This window comes from Gopherus flavomarginatus, chromosome 7, assembly GCF_025201925.1.
Source record: "Gopherus flavomarginatus isolate rGopFla2 chromosome 7, rGopFla2.mat.asm, whole genome shotgun sequence".
In the NCBI taxonomy this organism is placed as follows: domain Eukaryota; kingdom Metazoa; phylum Chordata; order Testudines; family Testudinidae; genus Gopherus; species Gopherus flavomarginatus.
Window position 1 is genome coordinate 114,094,421 of NC_066623.1, and position 22,948 is coordinate 114,117,368.

The window sequence follows — 22,948 nt, forward strand, 5'->3', positions numbered from 1 at the left end:
AAAAGGAACCCGTTTATTATTGAGCGAGGGACGGAGCACACAGGGCCCTGCACAGACCAAGGAAGGGAGAAATAAATAATTCACTATAAATACAAATACATAAATAATTTCATCAGGCCAACACACCCATGTTTGGAAACAAGACCAAAAAAAAATCAACCCTGTTTAGGTCCCAGCTGGCCGAGGCATCGTCGGGTCCTTTGTTAAAGCATTTCGGGTCCGTACCGCAGCAAGTCACATTCCCTGGTGCAAGCTGTAAGACAGGCAGGGGATGCGTCCGCACCGAGCCCCAGCACGAGGGGGACCCCGCCCCCTCATTAGTGTAACAATTCTGCAGGACTCCTGTTCCCCACACATGGCCAGAAGGCGAGCCAGCCTGGGCTGACAAAGGCTCTGCCTTGAGCTCTTGGCAGTGGGAAGTTGACAGCACCTTATGCCCTCCCACAGAGAGCGAGCGAGCACACAGGCACCATCCTTCCCCCCCTCCTGCCGCAGTGATCAGGCTCCCGCTGCACCCTGAGCATTAAGCTCAGATCTTTCCAAGTTCAGTAAAGTATTTCCTGGGCTGACTGTGCCTAGGCTGGGCTGCCTCCCAGTACAGCAGGCTCTCCCACCCCTCCTGGGTGCCCTGGCCCCCATCCAGCTCTCAGGCCTTTAAGCAAGATGCTCGCTTTAGCTAAGATCCCACGCCCAGCCCAGGGCCAGACAGGGACATGGCGAGTCCCTAAGGGTAGCAGCTCAGCATAAAGCCAGCAGAGCTGCTGAGGAGCTCAAAGCAGCGTCCACTTCACTCCAGCCACCCCCAGGCTGGGCAGGTTTCACTAGGAGCCTTCCCCACATGAGCCAGGCAGGGCAGGAGCAGGGAGGTTCCACCAAGCCCACATGGAGCGTGGCTCTCCGCTCCCCCTGCCCCAGCTCAGAGGCCAGGAGAGGACACCAATCTGGACAGGCACGAGGCTCTTAACGTTTAGGCATTTAAACACTGGACAAAGATTTTTCTCTCCCTTAAAAGTCAGGTTTGTTCCTTCTCTCCTCAGCTTGGGAGGAGAAGGAAGAGCTGTCCCCCGGAGATTCCCCTACCCAACCACGTGCACAACTTGAGCTGTGTAAAGATTACACAGGAGTAAATGTGACATGTACCTTCACCCCTTACACACCTCCCCTTCTCCTCCATGGATTGAAGCAGTCAGCTGACAAATGCCAGGGCAATGATTTCAGTATAAGCAGCTGGCAGGCATCAGAAGATGAAGGACGCTGAGGCCAGCTGCTGATAAGCCAAAATATCCAGATGCCCCTATCTAAGTTCCTTCCGCCCAGCCATATTTAGCGGGGTAGGAAAGTTCTAGTGGGCAGCCAGAGCTGTCACTCATTCCATTGACACGACAGGCGAAGGCTTTCGAATCCAAGGAGGCTTCTCCCACGGCCCCAGCTTAGGTGTCAGCCCTCTCCTGAAGGAGCTTGAGGACGTACTTGAGCCGGTACTGGAGCTCTGGAGAGCAGCCCAGCTCCCCGATGCTGCTCAGCTTGTACGTGTAGGAGTTGCGGTCCTTGGTGACGTAGGTCAGGAGACAGGAATGGTCTGGCTTGCTGAGGATCACCTTGGTGTGATCATTGTAAAAGTTCACCTAGGAGAGACAGACGAGTTACTTCTCCAGCCTCAGGCCTCAGTCAGCCTCTTCTCCCTGACCTGCGATGGAGCTTTGCCTGCTCCACACCCCATCCCATGATCAGGAGGGCAGCCCATGTGCCATGACTGGACCGAGCAGCAGGGGAGCCTCCAGGCTAATGAAAGCTGGGAGGGACACATGTGGCTACGGGTCCCACGCTGGGAAGCCCTGGGTTGGCTACTCAGCCAAGGAGCCCGCTTCCCCTTACAGAGGTTTCCAATCAAGAGGTTGGAAGAGACCAAGCGGATGTTGCACTGTGCCTGGTGTCTCTGGATAGGAGCCCCAGAGCTCTGGGGGAATACTAAGAAATCGCCCATAACTAGAACTGGTTCCTAAGCCCTGGTGTGAGAACTGCAGCCCTGAAGCAGATTCTCCGGGGTAAGTGTGGAAGCACTGAAAGCAGCTGCTCCCTGCAGGTGAGGAAAGCAGCCATCAGCAGAGGGGTGGGGGCTAGCACCGTAGAGTCAGCCTTGGGAACCCTACCCAGAGATCCAGGGACCGGCGAGCCAGGCAGACGCCATCTTCCCCCCTCTATCCACAGGACCCCACACGTACCTGGAGCGTCCCGTTGCTGAAGAGCATCAGCAAGGCCTGGTCAGTTTTCACCCACTGCAAGAGCAGCAGTGCAGGATGCTCAATCTCGTCTATGCTGGGCAGGTCTCCCCCCTAGGAGAAGAATCCACATTAGCCACCAATTCCTGCCTGCGCAGGAGCCTCTCTGCAAGCTGGGTCAAGGACAAAAAACCAGCGAGCGTCTCAGCCACGCACTGCGGCGAGGCTTTAGACAGCGCCCAGGCCAGGCACGAGCCACCGGCTGAGCTCCCCACTGAGCACGCCCACAGCGCATTCCTGGAAAGCACACCCAGCTGTTTCTCTGGGTGGTTATGCAATGCCGCCTGCAGAGCCACAGGCTCCCCTTTCAGCAAGCCAGCTTGCTCTGCCAGGAGGCCACCTGCTTCTAGACAGCCCAGAGGCCACTCACCTTCATGAGATGCTGCTCCATGTAAGAGGCAAAGTACCGCAGGACGCTCGTCTGGCTCTGCAGCTGCTCTGGGATGGCCAACATGGGAAAGGCGAAGTATTTGCTGTTGGTCAGGTTGTAATGTACCATCCTAGGAAGGGGGAGTAGACTAGGTGAGGTTCTATCTCCAGCAGCAAGTCCCTGTACTGCCACCAGTGCAATGTGCATGGGCTCCATCATCAGGTTCCAGACTGGGGGGAGCCCAAGTCACCCTCAGCTGGTGTGTGTGTGGGGGGGGTTCCAGCATAAGCAGCAGAGCCAGCAATAGTCTGGCAGCCCCATTAGAGGTAGAGCCCCGTTAGATCTTAGACCCGTGGAGAAGCGCATCGGTTCCTCTCGCCCAGCCCAAGTCAGCTTGGAGACTAGGAACAAGGCTCACAGCCAGCCAGGTCTCTGGCAGCCAAGAGACTCATTGGATGGAGCAGTCATATCCCCTGGGACCTGAATGCGCTCCTTGGAGTTCACACCCTTCAGCATGTACAGTTACTGCCTCCCGCTCCCCATGGGCCTGTAGCCATGCTCGTCCTAGCCCCTGGGGAGGGGAAGGCTGCGGTTCTGCAGGGAAAGCCCTGGCAGGGGGAGGGAAGAGAGAGAGCGCTCTCTTATATATAACACACACACACACACACACACACACACACACACACACACACACACACACTTACTTCTCCCCTTCTCACTGAGTTCTAAGTGCCCAGCAGCCAAAAGCCAGGAGACCCGCTCCCCACCCCCACGGAGCAGAGACATCCAGGCATCCCATGGCCTCCACTTACTTCCGATCGGCTGACAGAGCCATGTGCGTCCCGTCATTGAAGAGGACCCCGATGCGGTGGTTGGACAGCTGGTAGCCGAAGCCATATTTGTTAGAGTAGTCCACCCACTTGCTCACCCAGGCAAAGTGCTCGTGGCAAGCCAGAGAGGCAGGGTTCCGCTGGGCTGCAGGGGGCAAAAAGGGATTGTGAGCGGGGCGACACCCGGGATGTAGGAGGATGGTAGCAAGCACTGGATGGCCTGAACCTCTGCTGGTCCCAGCAGGCGGATTTGGAGCCAGCCAGGTCTCCAAAGGCCCAGTCCTCTGCTCCAGCCACATTACCCACCCCAGACATCTTCCTCCCTAAGTCTATTAGGCCAGGCAACAACCCCAGGCTTGAAGACGCACTGGAAGTAGCTAGTTCCCTATAGGAGGCACTAGTCTCCATTCTGAGTGTCTTACAGACATTGGAGTCCCACAAGTACCACTGGGCAGCCATGGGGACACATCCCCCCTGTCCCCGCCTCAGGGTTCACACTCCAGAACCATGGAAGCCTTTTCTGACCATGCCAACACCAGCCATATGCAGGGGTAGCAGGGGGACGCTCTGAGAATCTGCGTTACCTGGCGGCATGGAGGACAGGCAGCTCTTCAGAAGCCCGATGGCAGATTCAGTGACAGCAGAGGCTGTGACGCACTCTTCAAATGCTGTGGGGAAAGAGAAAGATCCATCAGTAACGCCTGAGCTCCGGAGGCAGCTTGACGGCACCTCCTAGCCTGCAGAGAGCTACCCATCAGCTCAGAGGCTGAAGGACAGGTAGCCCGATCGGCTGCTGCCGAGGAGCGCGCTGTGTCTGAAGCCAAATGAGATTCCAAGACACAAGATGATGTCCCATCCTGACAAGGCAAAGGTGGGATTTTATGGAGCTGCCACAAAGAGCTACTGTTCTGTTTGAACTCACAGCTCTGAGGTCAACAGGGGAATAGAGGGGTTCAGTTTAGGCCCCCGTCTTCACAACAGGAAACCACATCAGCCGGAACCAGGGAGTCAAGCATGGGAGGAGAGATCTGGGGTCTACAGTAACTTGTCCTTCAAACCCCCTCCACCCTCAGCTGGGCACAAAGTGTTCTCTAGACATGGCCCTCTCCTTGCTGGGAAGAGCAATGTCAGCATCACCCCCCGTGGGGCAGACTGGGATCAGTGTCCCTCCCCCAGCCCAGTGCAGTTCCTGGGTCTCCCCGCCACTCCCACCCAGCAGGCCAGCGGTGGAGCTGCAAGGCACTCGAGAACCTCTGCACAGGATGGCTATACATATAGGGGGCACTGGAAGCAGGCTTCTGCCTCGCTCACCTTCACAGCTGCTGGCTGCTGTCCCCCTAATGGACCTGGAGATGGATTTCCGTGAGCCCTCTTCTGCCAGCGTCTCCACAGGGCTGCAACTGGCGTTCTGACATGTCAAGAGGGTCACCTGGAGAAAGGTTGTGCATATTGACACTGTCCCACCTGGGGCCCCACTCCAGGAGCAGCCCCACCTCCTCCCACTGAGATTCCACCTCAACCTTGCTGCCCTGCCAGGACACTGACACTTTGTACCTCGGGGAGACTCGCTGGCTCCTTGGACAAGGACTTACTCCTTTCACAGCCTCCATTCTTACCTCATTCCCTTCCATGGTTTTGTAGCTCATCTGCCTGCAGATAGAGGTCTTCATGAGCCCAACCACCAACTTGGAGATGTCATCCTTCTCTTCAGAGGGGCCGTTCTTAACTAGAAGGAAGGAGGAGACGTTTAGTGGGCAGATCCAACAGATGGTCAGGGAGGCCAGCAGAGTTGGTGGGTCAGAGGATAGATATTTAGAGTCCTTTCGCTGGTCCTGGCCGAGAGCAGAAGCAGTTTGACATCTTGTTTACTTTCTCCCACCCAGATTCCGTTCCAGTTTTGCACTTCACTCAGGTGGGCCAGCAAAACCAGGCTGGGTAGTTTTAGTCAGTTTCATTTCCTGGTTCTCATGCACCCGCTGACCTTGCAAAGTTGCAAGGGAACATTTCCATCCCCAGGGAGAGGGATTGGAATGAAAAGTTCAGCTCTGAGCACATTCTGCAGAACCTACAGAACGGGGCCTCGCCTGCTCGGAGCAGTGCTCTGTTCAGCAGAACGCCGGAATAAAAGCTTCCAGGGAAGATCAGACCCCAGATTTCCATAGAGAGCAGCTGAGCTCCAGGGAGCTAGATGTGAGGCCTGCCATCCTCCATCAGGTTTAACAGGCTTCATGCTACCCAGCAACCAAAGCCAAGACAGACGAGGGAGAGAACTTACTTTTGGGTTTCTTTTTCCCAAACAGCGTCTTGGTGACTTTTGCAAACAGACTCTTCGCCGGGTTGGGAGGACTCAGCTCGGGCACCATCACACAGCTGCTGGGTGGGAGCTTATCAGGTGTGTAACCCTGGGAAGACAGAGAGAACGTCATTGTCTGGTTCAATGGATCACACGTCATACAGCAAGACAACAGCACCCTTGCTTTGCTGGCAGTGGCCACCTTCGCTCGTTCGATGGCCTGCGGCAGCTCACTTTTCTGGGGAGCTGCATTGAAAGGGCTACACTTGGGAATCGTCTAGCCCTGAGACGCAGCCTCCACTCACGTGGTGCAGCCACATGGGCCAGGAGTGCAGAACGGCCAAGAGCGATGCAGCTCAAATGGATACAAGGGGATTTAGAAGGCACATGAAGGCTACAGAGCCAGTGATGTTAATGGCCAATGGGCTGGGCTTAGGGACAGCTGTCACTTGCAGGTTGGTGTCCGTTGCAGCCTGCAGGGGCACTGGGTCATGGGAAGAGCACAGTGTACAGAGACACACCCTGGGAGGTTTGCCACCCGGGCAGAGACCAAGCCCACCCTGCTTTCATTCTCCTCCGACTGGTTGGACGGGGTGGGGAGGTAGGGTAGCTGCCTGCAGCAGAGCCACTCACTTTGGTGAAGAATTCGTGGTCCAGGATCTCCTCCAGCGTGAGGCGGTCGGGCGGGTTGCGTTTCAAGATGCCCGTGATCAGCTGCTTCGCTGGCGTGGAGAGGAAAGCCGGGAGGGTGTATTCCACCTGCTTGATACACCTGTACGTCTCCTTGAGGTCCGAGGTCTCAAAAGGAGGGTTCCCACACAACAAGGTATACCTGGAGAGAGGTGGTGGGGGTGAGAGCTGGGCACACATCCCCCGGCCCCCTGACCGCGCCCCGGCCTGACTCACCCCCAGCCCAGCAATTACAAGGCCCAGAGGTTATTCAGGCGCTGACAAGAGGCCACATCTGGCTTTAAGTGCCACCTATGCCAGCAAATGCCACCCTCTGGGGAGCGAGAGGCTGCAGTCACATCCAGAAGGCGCCCGCCTCCCTGCAATCTTTTATGCAGCAGAGATAAGGGAGCCTTGGGAACCAGGAATGTCGGCTGAGTCACTCTATATTTAGCAGGGGCGGAGCTAAACTCTGCCTGGGTCCCGCCCCCCCGCAGCTGAGCTCACTGCTGTGAGAGCCCACCTTCTGCCTGCATCTGTCCAAGCCGCGGAGTGAATGGAAAGTTCAACAGGAAGCCGGTGGCTTACCAGGGTAAGCAGCCACACGTGAGATGTTTACGATTTGCACTGCGGGGAGCAATAGCCGCCCATATAAATAGATTGGTGACCGCCCCCCGCGCCTGACATTTTCCATTGTTTCCACCTCTGAAGAGAGGTGTTGTCTGCAGTGACACGGAGACTCTGTGGCACCCAGGGGTCCTGTGTCGCTGGGCTCATCAGATGACACCCCAAAAGCCAGCCATTTACAAGCACAGCGGTTCCCCCCTTAACTGCCAGCCCTGCAGATGTGCCAGGATCAGTCCAGCTGGGCTTTGCTTCCAATCCATGGGCAGTAATAAAACCTCTGCAAGCTAAACTCGGCCCTCAGCAAGGCCTGAGCAGCTCCCATTGCTCTCAGTAGCATCTGACCGGTACTGGTGCAAACCGTTCTGCTGCTGAGCCGCAGGCCAGAGCAGAGACCAGCTCGCTCATCTGTGCTGGGGAGCGGCTCTGGCTGATTACCCAGGGAGCTGCCCAGGACAGCATCATTCCAGCCCCTTTTCCTGCCAGCCCTGCCCTGCTTTGCAACGAGAGCTGGGAACTTACACAACACAGCCCAGAGACCACACATCCGACTCCGGCCCATGACCCTGCCGGTGGAGCACTTCAGGAGCGAGGTAGTTGGGGGTGCCACATATCGTCCTATGGGGAGAGCAGACCACGGTCAGCAGCACAGTAACGAACCAGAGCACAAGTCAGCTCTGCCCTGGCTGGCGTCCTCCTCCACGCAGCCCTCTGTCCGATGGGGAAGGAGAGCAAGCCCTGGGCTCCAGCACGTACCTTCTGCATCCAGAGCAGCAGGACTCCATCACCTCCATTCTCAAGTGAACGCAGTAAGCACCTCGCTCCATCCCTTCAGGGTCCACTTTAACGCCCATGGTCCCTCCCCCTGCATCCATAGGCCACCTCTCCCCCTCCCCACTCTACTGACCCAGCACCAAGCTCCCTCCAGCCTCGGATCCCCCACACAGCTTCCCTCACTGCCTCCTGAGTATGGGGCCGGGACAAGGAGGCACCATCCTCCCTGCGCATTCCCCTCCCCTCTGGCCGGGCAGGGCCAGCAGTTGATTGCAGCAAGGGAAGGGCTGGAGGGTGGTGGTCAATTTCCCAGGCAGGGTACGGGAGGAAGAAAGAAGTATCGGGGGAGGCGAGCAGGAAAGCCTGGCACATTAGGGGACTTACTTTCTCTTCTGGTCCATAGACTCCCGCCGGGCAGCAAGGCCGAAGTCTCCAACTTTCAGTTCCATGTTGTCATTGACAAAGAAGTTGCCTACGACAGAAGGGAGGTGTTAGGACACCAGCGCAGGGACGGACCCTACCCAGGGTTCTCCTCCCCCCCGCAGCCCCCCAAACAGGCGCTCAGGGCCTGAGGTCACTGTACACACCCAGTTTGAGGTCCCGGTGGAGGATGCCTTTGAGATGGAGGTACTTCAAGGCTGATATGATCTGTCTGAGGTAATACCGCACCTCTGGCTCCAGCAGCGTGTGCCGGGCTTTCCAGATGTGAGCCAGGGACTGGAAGAGGAAAAGCAAAGCAGTTAGCGACGCTGGGCCAGAAAGGTACGGAGGCCGTTATCAGAGGCCTGAGACACTCTAGTGCAAGCAACAGTTTGCAGTGTGCAGACACCTGATTTCATCTGGCTCTGGTACCACCAAGGCTGTGGGTTCGATTCCCGTATGCGAGTGTTTGTTCTCTGGCCAATGTTATATGGGAGGAGGTCAGACTAGACCACACCAGCGATTTCTTCTGGCCTCAGGCTCTAGAACCAAGAGGTGCCACCTGCTCCTGGAGCACAATGTTCTGTCAGGCCGGAGGACCTTCAGTACTGCCTCTGGTGAAGCCGTGGCCGTGAGCTGCTCATTTTACACAGGGGCTGTTCTGAGAAGTTGCCAGCGTAACTGGCTGGGAAAAGCTTGAATTGGTCCAGGCAGGCCCAAAGATGCCACCTTAGCAGCTCTGGGGTACTGAAGGATTTTGGGTCAGCCCCACTGGTGTTTACAAGAAAGTCCACGGAGGGAGTGAGCTGCTGGCAAGAGAGCCGACTAGAACAGTTCAAGCAACGTACAGGATCTACGAACAGCCCAGTCACAGGGTTAGTGTAGTTAGGCAAGACTGGCATGTGGCGTTTAGCTAACCAGTCAGCCAGCCGATGACACATGAGGCAAGGACTGGAAAACGAAAGGGGCACGTCTGACAAGCAGTTGAGTGTGAATTCAAGCATCCGTTAGAAAGCGAGATCTGCATCCGTGCATGGCTGAGTCAATAGGGGCCTGCTGGGACTTGGGGAACAAAAACACAGCTACGGCCTTGTCTACACTACACAGATCAGGTAGATTTGCTGCACGGTCCCCCCTCAACACGACTGACACCTCAAATCCACACTTCAGTGATCCCAACAGCATCATGCCAGCCCTGGCGCCACACGGGGCAAGCCTACCACTTACTTTCCTGCTGCAGTGTTCCAGGAAGATGTAGATGTTCTCTGAATCCTCAAAGTGATGCGAGAACTTGACAATGTGCTTGTGATGCAGGTCTCTGTGCAGCTCGATCTCATTCATAATCTGAAAAGGAAGAAGCAGCCCATCAACCAGCAGCCCCATCACTATGCAAAGACCTTGCTCCAAGCAAGCTTGAAATCTCTGCTCTCCCCAGAGCTGATGGCTCTGCCATCACCTCCATGCATACCTTCTCTCGCTGGTGTGGTTTAGCCACTCGGCTGTGAGGAATAACTTTCACTGCATAGGTTTTGTTGCTGTTGACGTCTGTCATTTCATAGCATCTCGCAAACCCGCCCTGCAAAGGAAGAGGCAGTCATTACCCATGGGTCACCCATTCCCCAATCCTCCCCTCTGCTCTCAGGGAAGTCACCAGAGCACTCAACACATGCCAGTGACTCACTTAGTCACAGCTCCACCCGTCAGGATAGAACAACTGCCATCTGACTTCCTGGAGGTTCTCTCAGGAACACATGGGCTTTGAAGAAAGACAATATCTGGTTTCCTGTCATACTAGAAGCCCCATTATTAAAACCTGGAGTGCCAGCCCTGAGTCAGGCCAGTTTCTAAAATCAGTTCCTGTAAAGCCTGTATCATGCCTCGCCTCCCATCACATTATCAATACTGTGAGTCTTCTCCCTGAGAGCAAATGAAAAGTCCTGCACATGGGAGGGAAGTGAGAACAGGCCAAGATTTTAGACCACAGGAGAGAGAGAACCATCCAGGCAGGTTTTTCTGCAATGATGCAAGCACAAAGCCACAGACTCCCACACCATGCGCCCGCCTTTCCATTGGTGGAACAATGCTCTGAAAGGCAAGGAGAAGGCGGGCAAGAGGCTCTTCCACGGAGGATCGGCCTCTGCCCCATAGCACCAGCAGCCAAGGGGCCCAACCATGAGGCACTGGCCAGGGGTGAACAAAGAACACAGCACTGTTCAGTACTTCCCCTCCCCGCGGCTGCGAGGTCACTGGCAGGGCTTTGAAACGGAGGTGCTAAGAGGAGTTTGCGGAGCTATGCTGAAGGCAGCATTTCACCAGAAGCCTCCGCTAGCTCCGCCTGGGGCAAAAGCCGCGCGGGAGGGGGGTGTCTCTAAAAATAATGAGCTATGGAGTCATACGAGTGAGAGGACTGAGCCGGGGACACCTCCCTCCACATGCCAACTGGGGTCATCCCAGGCAGTGGAACCTGGGTGCGTCTCAGCCAAACACCTGCTCCAGCTCCTGGATCCTGAGAAGGCTCCCGGAGCAATGAAACCGGAGGCCGTCTCAGAAAGAGACCAGGCACTGCGGGGGCTCCTCGGGGGCGGGGGAGACAGGGAAGGCCCGGGGGAGATTTGCAGGATCCCACCCCAGAGCAAGTCCCTAAAACTACCAGCGGGCAGCCGAGCCCGGGGAGAGCCCGAGTCTCCCACTGCCCAGTGCCGGGGAGGGGGGCGGGAAAGAAGGGGTGACTCACCCGCTCACAGCCGCAGCACCCCCCGCAGGGCCAAGCACGCAGGTAACGGAGCCAGGCTGCCCATGGAGGGCTCCAACCCACCCCCCCATCGGCCGGCAGCCCACGAGCAGCTCCTACTCGTGCGGGGTCTGGGGCCGGATCGCAGAGCAGAGCCCCAGCCAGGCCTCGGGGATGGATCCAAAGTTTCGCCCCGCGACCGCACGGAGAGGCCATGGGAAGGGCCCTCTGCCCCCATGGGCGCCGACTCGGCCACAGGACCCCCTCTCCAGCAGCCCCCCCCCCCGCGCACGCCCCTCGCCGAGCGCCCCGGGACCGGCGGTACCTTGCCCAGCAGGCGCCCCTTGCAGTAAAGCCTGCCCTTGACCGGGTCGGCTATCATCCGGGTGGACTCGGCCGCTCCGGGTTGCGGCGGTGCCGGCTGCTGGGGCTCGGCTCTGGCCCGGCTCGGCTTGGGCTGGGCGGCCCCGGCAGCGGGGAAAGACTGGTACGGATCCGAGCCCATGAGGCTGCAGTGGAAGGGGTGATGCTGCGTGTAGCAGGCGAGCTCCATGGGGGGCGCCGGCCGAGCCGCCTCCAGCCCCTCACACGTGGCGAGCCGCCCTGGAACTTTCACACACTGTAGCCGCGCAGCCAGGGAACCCCGGAGTCTTTAATCAATGAAGGGACCTGACGTCACCCCGTAACCCCGCCCCACTGGGGTTGGCTCTTAAAGAGACCGCTGCGCTCACAGACAAGGGCCGAGGGGCCTGGCAGGCTTGTCTCGGGCGGGAGAGGCGCTTCCATCGAATTCCGACCGAGTGAATTGCTCGAGGGACATGGGCAGCGTAGAAATCCCCCGCCCCTGCCCGCGACTATTACATTTGGGGGGAATTTTAACCGCTGAGATTTCAGTTTCCATTGGGAGTAAAATCAGACCAGCGAATCCCCTGCTCGGGGTCGCCTGCCCTCACTGGTGCAATTGCTGCGGTGTTTGGGTGGCAAAAACCGCTGGGTATTTCCACTGCCATGCTAAAAAAAAGTATTAAACCAAATAACCTCCAGGTGGGGATTAAATCTGACCTGACAACCCCCTTTAAACCCAAAGAAGGAAAATTCAGTTCACAAGGGCAGGCCTAGAAACTGCTGAACCACTTCAAAGAAACCAGCACAAAAAAGGCTGCAGATCCATTCCCTGGCAAAGGGCTGCTTCGGGGGTCGGACTGCAGGATCACCTCTGCTTCAGAATGAAGATGCCTTGGGGAGCTGACCCCCCTGCAGAAGCATTCCACGTGGGTGCATTATGCTGTTACCCTGATCCAATCTTACAGAACGAGCCGCTTACATGGTGCTTGGCAGACTTATCTCAGCTCCACCCCAGCTCCCACTCCTTCTCTGACCGTGTACTAGCATAACGCTGGTGTCGCCAGATACTGGGGCATGAAGCTGTTCAAGGAGCCTGTCCAAGAAAGACAACAAAGCTCTAATGACATCATGTCAGATCCCTGCCTTTATTCCCAATGACGCAGGGCCCAGCCTGCATGTCCTAAGAGTCTCTGAGGGCTCACCGCCAGCCATTGCACCACAACGCCCAGCCCCCTCCCTATCTGTACCATGTCAGCCAGCAGGACTCCCCTGCGGGGGAAATGCCAGACATCACTCAGGAAAGGCAAATACGTACAGAGAAGGGGACACCTGAGCACTCCATAGCGGATCCCGAGTTACAGACGGGCCGGGTCTTGGCTGCCATTCCTGTATTGACGGCTCAGTAACAGAATCACACATCTCTTGGCGGCGTGAGCATTGGTGACCTGCGGGCAGAGGATTCCTCGCCTCCTTCTCCAGCTAGGGAGTTGCTCCCGATGTACAAGATCTCCAGTGGGGCTCTTACTCTACCTGGCCCAAGATTTTGTCACCAGCAAAGCTAGAGGCCCAAGTACCAACTCTTCCAGTGCACTGAGCTGCCGATGGTAAGCAGATGCTGCCCTCCACTAGCGAGTCAAGGTATTGCCCTCCCTGCTATCAGGAGCTGCCTTTCCCAGGCAGGCTGGTTTTCCACCACTGCTGCCGCAGTTCGCCCCCTGGTGGGACTGCTAATTGCCACAGCTGGTTGCGAGATGAATTACCCTCCAGAAGGAATCAGAGCTAGGAAAGGGGGGGCAGGATGTAGAGGACACAAAAGGGGCTTAATTGGCTTCCCAGTCACGTATCAACATGGGAAGCGGGCTGGTGGGGTCCCAGGAATCTCTCTTCTAGGGTTCAAAGAATCAAGACTTCTCAAGGGAGCATCACTTACTTCACCCCCCCTCCCCACTCCCACTGTTCTCCTCGCTTTCCTGGACCACCCCAATTTTCCATCCAAGGAACTCCTCCAAAGAAATGGACCCAATGTTGTGGCCTCCACAGCTCACTGGGCAACTGAGGAGGAGTCAATGGCCCTTAGTGCAAGCGAATGCGAAGAACCAATTCCTTTGCCTTTCCCAGGCTCTGCCCCTGACTCACTGTGTGATTCTGGGGAAGTCTCTTCCCTGCTCTGTGCCTCAGTTTCCCCACCTATCCACTAAGGGACGTGTTACCCACCCACCTCCCAGAGGGGACAGGAAAGCTTCATTAACTTAAAGTGTAGGATGCTCTTTGAGGCTGCAGAGAGCTACATACTAGAATGACTTTCTGCCTAGCTCCAGCATCCAAGGAGCTCAGCACTTCGCAAGCACAGATGCATTTAGCCTCACCTCCATTTTAAAGATGGAGAAAAGGAGGCACTGAGCGTTAGCAATGATTCTTCGCCGTCTGTCCCCCTTGCTCTGTTTCTCTCACATTTCCAGCTGTCACACAGGAAACGAACATACCAGCCACCACCACAACAAATACGAGGGAGCCCCGCCCTCGATAAGAACAGATGCTGAGGGGACCTTCACCACTTCACAGAAACTAACCCTCTCCACCCAGCCGTAACCACCCTCAGCCCGTTTCCAGGCTCGGGAGGGGGCAGGAGGCGTCACGGGGCAACCCTGGACTTTCCAGTGGAAGCCCCAGCTGCGTGGAATGTTCTCCACAGGGAGCTGACTTGACAAGACAACAGAGCCCCAGCGCTGGAGGAGCCCCAGCAGAGCTTCATTGCCCGTAAGGGGGCTGGAGCCTTTCATCCTTACGATCAGGTTGGGCCTATATCCGTGGCTGCTCAGTGGCCTGTGGGGGATGGGAGTCCGGGGTCACAGGCCAGCATCTAGGGGCAGCAGAAAGGAAGGCCCAGTGCTTAGGGCACTAAGCTAGGCCTGGGAAGACCTGGGCTGAAATCCCTGCTCTGCCACAGCCTTCCTGCGTGACCTTGGCCAAGTCACTTAAGCCCAGATCCTCCAAGGTAACTAGGTGCCCAGCTCCCATTGGGGTTTAGCCTCAGTTCCCCATCTGTCCCCTGGCAATTATAGCACTGCCCTGCCTCACGGGGGTGTGAGAGGGTTAACAGCTGTTAGGTGCTCAGATGCCCCAGTAATGGGGGTACACAGATAAGTACTTAAGCTGGAGGCTTGATCGCCAATGTCCCTAGCAGAGAGATCAAGGACTGAATGGGCCGTGGAGACTGAGCTTCCCTCCGGGGCAGGGGTGCAGCTCAGCAGGGCACTGGGCTCAGGTCAGAGCCCCACAGGCCTGGGAAGGAGGCAGGAGGAGGGGGCCCAGCCAGCCTCGCATCGCAGCATTTGGGAAATGCAAAAGGTGCCACTGGATCTCCCTGGATTGCCCCAGCCCAGGAACCTCCCCCCAGATAGGCTGGCCGGCCAGGTGCCTGCAGCCCCCAATGCTCCTGTCTGCTCTGCTCATCAATTGGCCACTTGGCAGGAGGGGGTGACCCTGATACCATCCCCCTGTTTGTTTCCTGGCCCCGGCATAACTGGGCTGGGGTCTGAGTCACAGGCCTTGGGTGCTCTCTGCTGGCTGCTCAGAGCCCAGCACTGTGCTCTGGGTTTGCCTCCCTCCTAGTCACCCGGGGGGCTCGGGGCAGGCTCCTTCCTCCTGGGTGCATGGACCCAAGAAACACCCTGCTCTGCTCTTTGCCCCACTTGCGTAGCCACTGGCCTGTCGGTGCTGATCCTGGCTTGCAGTCGGGACACTCCCCTTCTCCTCCCGGCCACGGCTGGGGAAGCAATTTCTTAGCCCAGAGGACGGCAGAATTTCACACACCCAGTCGTCCCTGGAAACCACAAGCCTCGGCCAGAAGTGGGTGTCCAACCCCAGGGCCCAATTCTTTACATCAATGGCAGCAGGACAGGGCCCAGAACAGCATCTGTGACCGCCTGGCCCAATAACACAGCCTAGTGTCAGCGTTTTGCCATTGCCTCTGCACTCCTGTCCTTGGGGGTTGAAAGCTGGAGACGGTGCATGAGTGTCACTGGGACCCTGGCATGTGATTCCCCTGGGAGCACCCTGGACAGTCTAGGATAGGAGAGCAGGTCTGGGGCCGCCCCCCAGGGCTGAGAAGTTCCTGCCCCCCAGCAATGTGGCCTCCCCAGTTAAAAGACGCCAGCTGTGCCCAGAGGCCAGCACTGGGTTCATTTAGGGTAGGCCGGTTCTTGACTGCAGAGGCCAGACCAGGACTTAGAGAGGCTGTGTGGTGTCGCCATGCAGCACAAGATGGGCTCCTCAGAGAGCGCCACAGGGTCAGCCCGTGTCCAGCAGCCTCAGGAAAGAACCCTTCTCGCATTCACTCCACCTGCCTCCTGATGCTTTTCCACCACGAGGGACACTGCAGACACTAGCCAATGGATCACCTTGGACTGGGAACCTGGCTGGAGGACAAGGGGTGGTTCGGGTGAGGATAACACTCCTGAGAGCAGGAGACCAGAGCTCAGCTGGGAGCCCTAGGCCAATGGAGCTGTCACTGCACTGATCTCTGCCAGGATAGGACTGAACCAGGAGATAGGCAGCAAGCTCTGTGGAGTGGGGAGCAGCCCTGAAATCTGTGGTGACTTTAAACATATGGCCTCTAGTTTATTCAATAGTTTTTTTCTGTTCTAGGAGCCATTTTTCATTCATTTTTAAGCCTCCCCTTAAACTGTTCCAATCCGTTCCCATTTACACGAGTTAAGGGGCCGTGTTGTTACCCACCCCACCAGCAGGGTGCATGGCACAGCTGGCAGGGCACATGGCAGTGCTCATGTGTCAACAACATGACAGCAGTTTCGTTCCTGAGGAGAGTTTCCCTTGGGTTATGTTGAACCCTTTCATTCAGCACCTTTGCCCCTTCTTCATTAGCTACATGCCAAGGGGCATTAAGGCTGGGAGGAAGAGTGGCCCAGAGGTTAGAACAGTAGCCTAGGACTCTAGTGATCTTGATTCAAGTCCTTGCTAGCCACAGACACCCTCGGCCAAGCCCCCTGCCTGTGCAAAGGGGATAACAGCACTGCCCTCCCTCCCTGGGGTGGTGGTAGAATAAATACATTAGAAATGATGAAGCATTTGGCTACTCTGGTGATGGGACCACAGAGAGATTTAATTAACTGGTCACTGATTGAATCTCCCCTCCTCAAAGGAATCCAAGCCAATGAAAACAGAGGATGGAGCTTGTATTATTATTGATGCAAATGCTCAGTTCCTGAGGTTTTGATCAAACTGGATGGAGGCTCCGATAAACCCAGGACTGTGTTACACTCCGCATGACAAAACATGGCTGAACCAGGAGTCCTACGGGAACAAAAGACAAGAGTCTATAAAATCCATGTACCAGCACGGAGCCTAGCACCTGCAAAGCACTTTCCACCTTCCCAGCACCGAACAAGTGTTGCATAATTAAACCTCACAGCCACCTGGGAGATAAGTATCAGTGTCTCCATTTTACAGAAGGGGAAAATGAGGCATGAATAGATAAAGTGATTTGCTCAAAGACAAAGTGGGAGCCAGTGCCAGGCCTGGGCTCCCATCACTAGGACTCACCTCCCCATACAGCCCAAGAGCAGAAGGTGTAAAGATCTGGTGATGTTTTAAGTGAACCCAGAACACAGAACTGGGAGGTGATGTCTGAGTGTTTGAAGGGTCACATGTAAATCCCCCAAGGTCAGAGGTCACACCATGGCTTTGGAGCAAGGTCTTTCGCCCAGATTTGCAGTAAGGATTTGGATTTGGCCCATGGCCTGAGTGTCGGGTAACTATAAAATTCCGCATTAGGAGGAAAGAAGGAATCATTTCCTTGGTGGGCTGCCTTGGCATGAGGGCACTTCGTTCTTTAAGGCTGCTCAGAGGCGTGGGGTGTTAGTAAGTCCCAGAGGAAATGGAAGGGTGGGCACAGCGATGCAGAGGAGGTGGCCAAAGGCACCTGACTGTGATCTCCATTGCTGTAGGGGTTTGCAATTTATCATATGGATAACACCATGCAGGTGATTGCATGCATGAGACAACACATAGGCATCGTGCTGCCTGGTGCGGGGAGGAATCTGCTCCTGTGTCCGCATGGGTGTATTTGCTACTGGCACCAGCTGGTAGGAATTAAACCAGATAATGTGCAAGGCATTACTGTCCTCTGCTAGAAAGAATCAGACCTGTGTGTGGAGCCTCCCCCGGCTGTGCCTGTGTACAGGAAACACACCTGCTGCCTTGCTTATATTTTAGATTTGTGGGTACTGCTGCCCGCTGGTGGAGGGACACAGATCTGACGTGTACACACACACGCACACCCACACCCACACACACACACACCTCCCACCCGCGCTGGATGGAATCTGACCTGCTGGGTGTATATGTTTGCAGAGCTGCTGGCGCCGTGTTGGTCCCAGGACACGAAAGAAACCAGGTGGGTTGGGTCATATCTTTAATTGGCCCGAGTTCTGGTGGGGAGAGAGACCAGCCTTTGAGCTGCGCAGAGCTCTTCTCCCGGCGAGTCCTGCTCCTATCTTGTTTGGAAGGTGCCCCAGCAGCTGGGCGGGGAAGGCTGGGTTTGGTTTCCCCCCTCACCAGCATCACACTGGAGCAGTAAGTTCTGTATTGATTCAGAGGGGCTAAAGTGCCTCCTGTTGCATCACCCACCCCCTTCCTGTCACCAGCCTGAATATTCTCCTGGTCATCTTCCATCCAAAGGCTGCCCCTGCCCAGGCCGGCTTAGCCTGTGAGAGCAGACAAGACCCCAGCGTGAGGTTGAGGGGCTGCACATTACGTCAGCAGGCCATGTTATATTCAGACGTATCAACAACTGGCTGGAAGGTGCCCTGGGGAGCGGGGAGGCTGGACAATTTGTATCCTGAGGGTGCTGAGAGCCATTGAACTAAGCAGTAAGCCCCATATATGATGGAGACCACTTCCAGCTGGGGGTGTGGCAGCCCCCCTAGTTCCAGCACCTGGGCCTGGTAGGGGCGTTTTCAAAGTTGTATGCTGGACCCAGACTGTGGCCTGGTCGGCACGGCCCCCATTTCATAACCCACCTTTGCTCTTGCTTCACCAGTTTCCACACATCAATGCATCGGCCCCAGGGTCAGTGACCATATTAGCTCCTTCTGCTGGACATGGTCCACCCCAACCCATGCAGGGCCCTTGCAGTTCATCGGCCCCCAAGGCGTGAGGGCAGAACCGTGTTACAATCAGTTTGTGGCAGGAGAGCTGGGACATAACACAGGGGGAAGGGGGAGCCTCGTCTGAGCCACAAGCATCACCAGACCATGGGACCCAGGCGAAGCCAGCAACAGAAACAAGGGGGAGGGAGAAAGGAGGAGTGAGAGAGATGAGCCTTTGGGCCCAGCTCCACCCTGTCAGCTTCTGGCAGGGCCCATGCAGGGGGCAGCTAAATATCCCAAGGCACAGGTTGAAAGGAGGAAGGGACCAGCTTTTATTTTAGTCAGGGGATATCAAAAAAACAGGAAAGGTGAAGTGTCCGTGAGAGCAAGGGAGCGGGTAAGGGGGGGTGCACCTCCCTGGCATGTCTGGGATCCACCCACAGCTGCACACAGCACTACACTGCCCGCACCTGGTGCATGCAGAATGGCAGCCGGGGCCATCACCAGGGTGAGAGGATGTGGTTTCAGCCACTCTGAGCCCCCCGCCAGGCACCTGTTTCCATGGGGAGGACACAGGGCATTCCAGACCAGGGCTGAGGTTTTCAGGAGGGAGTGCCCCTGTCCCAGTGCCCAGCTCTCATGGAGAGAGCAGAGCAGGAACCCTTCTGGGTGGGAGGGCAGCCTACAGAATGAGGGTAGTACCCTGACTCATGCAGTGCTTTTCATTCCCGGAGCTCAGCATCCCTTGCAAAGTTGGGGCAGGATCATTATCCCCCTTCCACAGCTGGGGCGTGAGTTCTTCTGAGCCACCCAGCAACAGAGCTGGGAATGGCTGATCAGGCAGAGTAGAGGGGTGGGCATCACCCCTGGATACAGCATCTGCGAGGCCATTACTGGCTGCTGTGTCCAGCCCTGGTGTCCGCACTCCAAGAAGGATGGTAACCAATTAGAGAGGGGTCAGGAAAGAGCTACAAGGACAATCTGAGTCTGGAAAACCTCCCTTCCAAGGGGGTCTGAAGAAACTCAATCTAATCTAAAAAAAAATCAAGAGGGGACTTGCTCATGATCTACAAGCATCTCAGAGGGGAGGCGGTTTCCGAGACAGCCAAGGGCTCTTTAACCTCGCAGGAAAAGGCAGAATGAGATCCAGTGGCTGGAAGCTGAAGCTAGGCAAATTCAGACTAGAAATAAGGCCTGATTCCTAACAGTGATGGTAATTAACCATCAGAACAGCTGACCTAGGGGTGGGGAGGAGCCTCTGTCATTTTAATTCTTTAAGTCAGGCCCAGATATTGTTCTAAAAGAGCCGCGATAGCTCAGCCACACGCCTCGCGCTCGATGCAGGGATCGCCGGGCGAGGCTCTAAGCTCTGTGTTGTCATGGAGGTCAGAAGAGATGATCCGAATGGTCCCTTCTGGCCTTAAACTCTAGGAATACCCAGGATCTGGAGTCCCAGCCAGGCTCTAACCACTCGGCCACGTTTGCAGGGCTGTGAGGAAGGCCTCTCTGCTTCCAGCACTGAGCATTGCATAGCAAAAGCCGTCCATCGGCAGCCCTTGTCTGGTCCCCTTCTCCATAATATCTGAGCCCCCAGGAGGGAGGGCAGGGCTATGACCTCGTTGTACAGATGGAGAACAGAGACTAAGGGACATCCCCTGGCTCACACAGGAAGACCGTAGGAGAGCAGGGACTTGAAACCAGGTTTCCCACACTAGTGCCCTACCTAATGCACCACCATTCCTCTCTGCACCCTCTTCTTGTAACCTTCAAACTCTCGTTCCTGCATCACACCCAGTAAGGAACTGTGGCTGTTTCTGTTTCACCCGCTCTGAAATCCCAAGTCAAGAGAACGCTCGCTCGGCATTTGGTTGCTATGGAGTTTGTTTTGTTTGCTGCCTGCTGCAGACAGAGCCTGGCTGCCTTTTCGCAAGGCCTGTTGCTCATCTGCTACCATCAGCTCTTGCTGCTGACCCACCTGAGCTCACGAGGCGATAGATCGGATGTGTCGGCAGTGTCTCGTGGGGACAGTCACGGGGTCACTCAGGCAACGGGAAGAGAAGTAACACTGGACAGGCAGGTGGGGTCTAGTTCAGTGGATTCCTTCAGTAATGAAACCCAGTCACTTTTCAAATATGAGTTGAAAGCTGTTTCAAGACCGGGGTCTCCCTGCCAATATCTGTGGCTTGACAACCACATTTTCCTGTTTTTTAAAGGTGTTTTTCCCTCCCTCCCTGCTGTGAAAAAGAACCAGGCAGACAAGATGGGAAACTGACAAACCACCTGCCTCTGCAAAGGAAACCATGAAACTGATTAGCCCCAACATGTGGCCAGTGCACAAAGCTAACGCACTGGAGAACTGAGAGATTCTGCCCCCGCCCCTAACCTCTTTCAGTTATAGTGATCTTAGCTGCCCCTTGTAACAGCAGTAAGGGGGAAGCCATGGACCATGGCCCCACTGCGATAGGTGGTGCACACACGGAACAAAATCTCCAGGTACTGCACCTTTTTAATGGTCACATTCCTTTAATTGTAAAAGGCTCAAAAGACGAAGAAACCAGTGTAAGTGCTAAATTTGCAGGGGTACCTCACGTACGTCAAATAAATAAACCCTTTAAAATATTGGTCCCTATCTACTTTTGTCTTAAATGATGAGCCATAACAACCTCTTAGCACATAGTAAGGCACAGTTTATTCCAGGCATGTGCTGTGATCTCTGGAATGCTTAATAGGTGCTTAGGAGGCAGAACGCTTGAAGAAAAGGCCATAGGAGCAGTCAGCTCACACCAAGCCTCCTCAGGCTTCTGGAAAGATTTAGCTTGCACTGAGCCTGCTCAGACACAGATCTCATGTTAGGCCAGGTCTCCACTTGAAAGTTTTGCTGGCGTGCAGTGCTGGTTGGGTACCATTGTTTTTATGACGTAGCTGGGCTAGCAAAAGCCCTCATGTAGACGCAGTTATACTGGCAAAAACCCGCTTTTGTCCAATTTCAAACTGGGATGAGCTGTGCCGACAAAAGCTCCTTTTTGCTGGTATAACTGTGTCTACACTAGCAGGATTTGGAAGGTGCAGACAAGGCCTGTGAGTACAGTCAGACCCACACCAGTATTATATGGGCTCCATCACACACACACACTCTCCTGCTTGTCAGCCGAGGTCCGATTCCCTCCAGTCTTGCACAGTCACTTACATATGTTCAAAGTGGGTGTCAAATGCTCCTGGTTTGATGCACAAGCTTTGCACAGGTTTAAAGGATGGTTTAAAGGTTCAGGGCGCTGGGGCACCCTGAGCCTCGGTTTACCTAGCTGTACCGTCATTTTTATCTGCCTCCACCCAGAGTCATGGTGAGAATCAACATTTTATTACTTGCTGGAGCAAGGATTTATTCATTATTACGTATTAATAATCTTCCTTATTGTTCTGCTTTGTTTCCTCAACCTGGGGGGCTTTTATCTCTCCAGTTCCAAGTGCTCCTGGGCTTTTGCTTATACTGAAAAAAAGAACATTCACAATAGACACAATGGGAGGGAAGGATCTTTCATCTATTTGGTCCCGATCCTGCAAGCGTTTACATTCACATTTAACTTTCCCCAAAGGAGTTAGGCCCAGATCCTCACAAGGATTTAGATGCCTAACTCTCTCCACTCAGCACCTAAATACCACTGAGGCCTTAGTCCCACTGAACTCAACAGAAATACTTGTGTACATCAAGTTAAGCAAGTGGGTGTTTGCAGGATCAGGGCCACAGACAGAAGGACACCCCTTGGGTCAGCAGCCAGTCAGATCCTGCCCCCTGCATTTCCCAGAACCAGGAATGGAGGGAACTAGAGATGGAGAAACCCCCTTGGAGCTCCTCCTGGCCCTACAGTGCAATTCCAAGTGCTCTGTCCAGCTGGTCTATCCCAAGTGATGGGGTCCCAGCCACGCCCTCCCCCAGGGCCGCGACTGCCACACCCCAAATCCCATCGTAAGTTCCCCTGCCGTTCCCCCCCACCACCATCGTTCCTAGTTACGGCCCTTTGCACAGGAGCACCGGTGTACACAAAAATGGCAGTGGGGCCCCAGGGGTTAATTACCCTCCCCAGGGCAGATTCTCTCCAGGGCTCCCGTTTTTTACACCCCTCCGTCAGTCACGGAGTTGTGCACATTGCCTGGGCTGGTGTCTCCAGGCTCTGGGTGGGTTCCCACTGAAGGTGAAATAGACCCACAGAGACACACACAGCTGCTTTCCACCACCCACGGGGTCGGGGACTTTAGCCAGATGCCTAGCAGGGCCACGGGCGCTGGAGGGAGAGAGGCCGGAGAGTTGGGGGGCTAGAGGCCGAAGTTGAGGAATTCCGGTGGCTGGGGGGTGGTGGCGGAGGTTGGGGGCTGGAAGAGGAGAATGCTGGGGGCTGGGAAGAAAGAAGGTGCAGGATATTGGGGGACTGAAAAAGGAAGGTGGTGGGGCTGTGGATTAGGGATGGGGCTGGATATTGAAGGGCTGGGGAACCAGAGGAAGACTGCA

The 22,948-nt window shown here is 55.7% G+C and overlaps 1 protein-coding gene across 1 annotated transcript; it reads right to left on the reverse strand.

The window, feature by feature from the left end:
- Positions 1-11,600, reverse strand: PLK3 (polo like kinase 3). Its single transcript, XM_050961147.1, has 15 exons — positions 11,316-11,600; positions 9,728-9,835; positions 9,487-9,603; positions 8,427-8,556; positions 8,224-8,311; positions 7,588-7,683; positions 6,406-6,604; positions 5,755-5,881; positions 5,096-5,205; positions 4,791-4,908; positions 4,064-4,147; positions 3,462-3,624; positions 2,650-2,779; positions 2,223-2,333; positions 1-1,625 (listed from the first exon to the last, which is right to left on the reverse strand). Exons 1-15 carry the CDS (start codon positions 11,541-11,543, stop codon positions 1,431-1,433), a joined length of 2,004 nt encoding a protein of 667 aa, XP_050817104.1. The 5' UTR covers positions 11,544-11,600; the 3' UTR covers positions 1-1,430.
- Positions 11,601-22,948: the final 11,348 nt, after the last annotated feature.

Bases quoted from the DNA above. Each gene is read 5' to 3' on its own strand.
- PLK3 (XM_050961147.1), bottom strand. From the start codon at position 11,543: ATGGAGCTCGCCTGCTACACGCAGCATCACCCCTTCCACTGCAGCCTC. The intron at 5,206-5,754 runs GTAAGTTCTCTC...CCTTCCTTCTAG, and splicing joins TGGGAAAAAGAAACCCAAAA to TTAAGAACGGCCCCTCTGAA. The intron at 4,909-5,095 runs GTAAGAATGGAG...ACCTTTCTCCAG, and splicing joins AAACCATGGAAGGGAATGAG to GTGACCCTCTTGACATGTCA.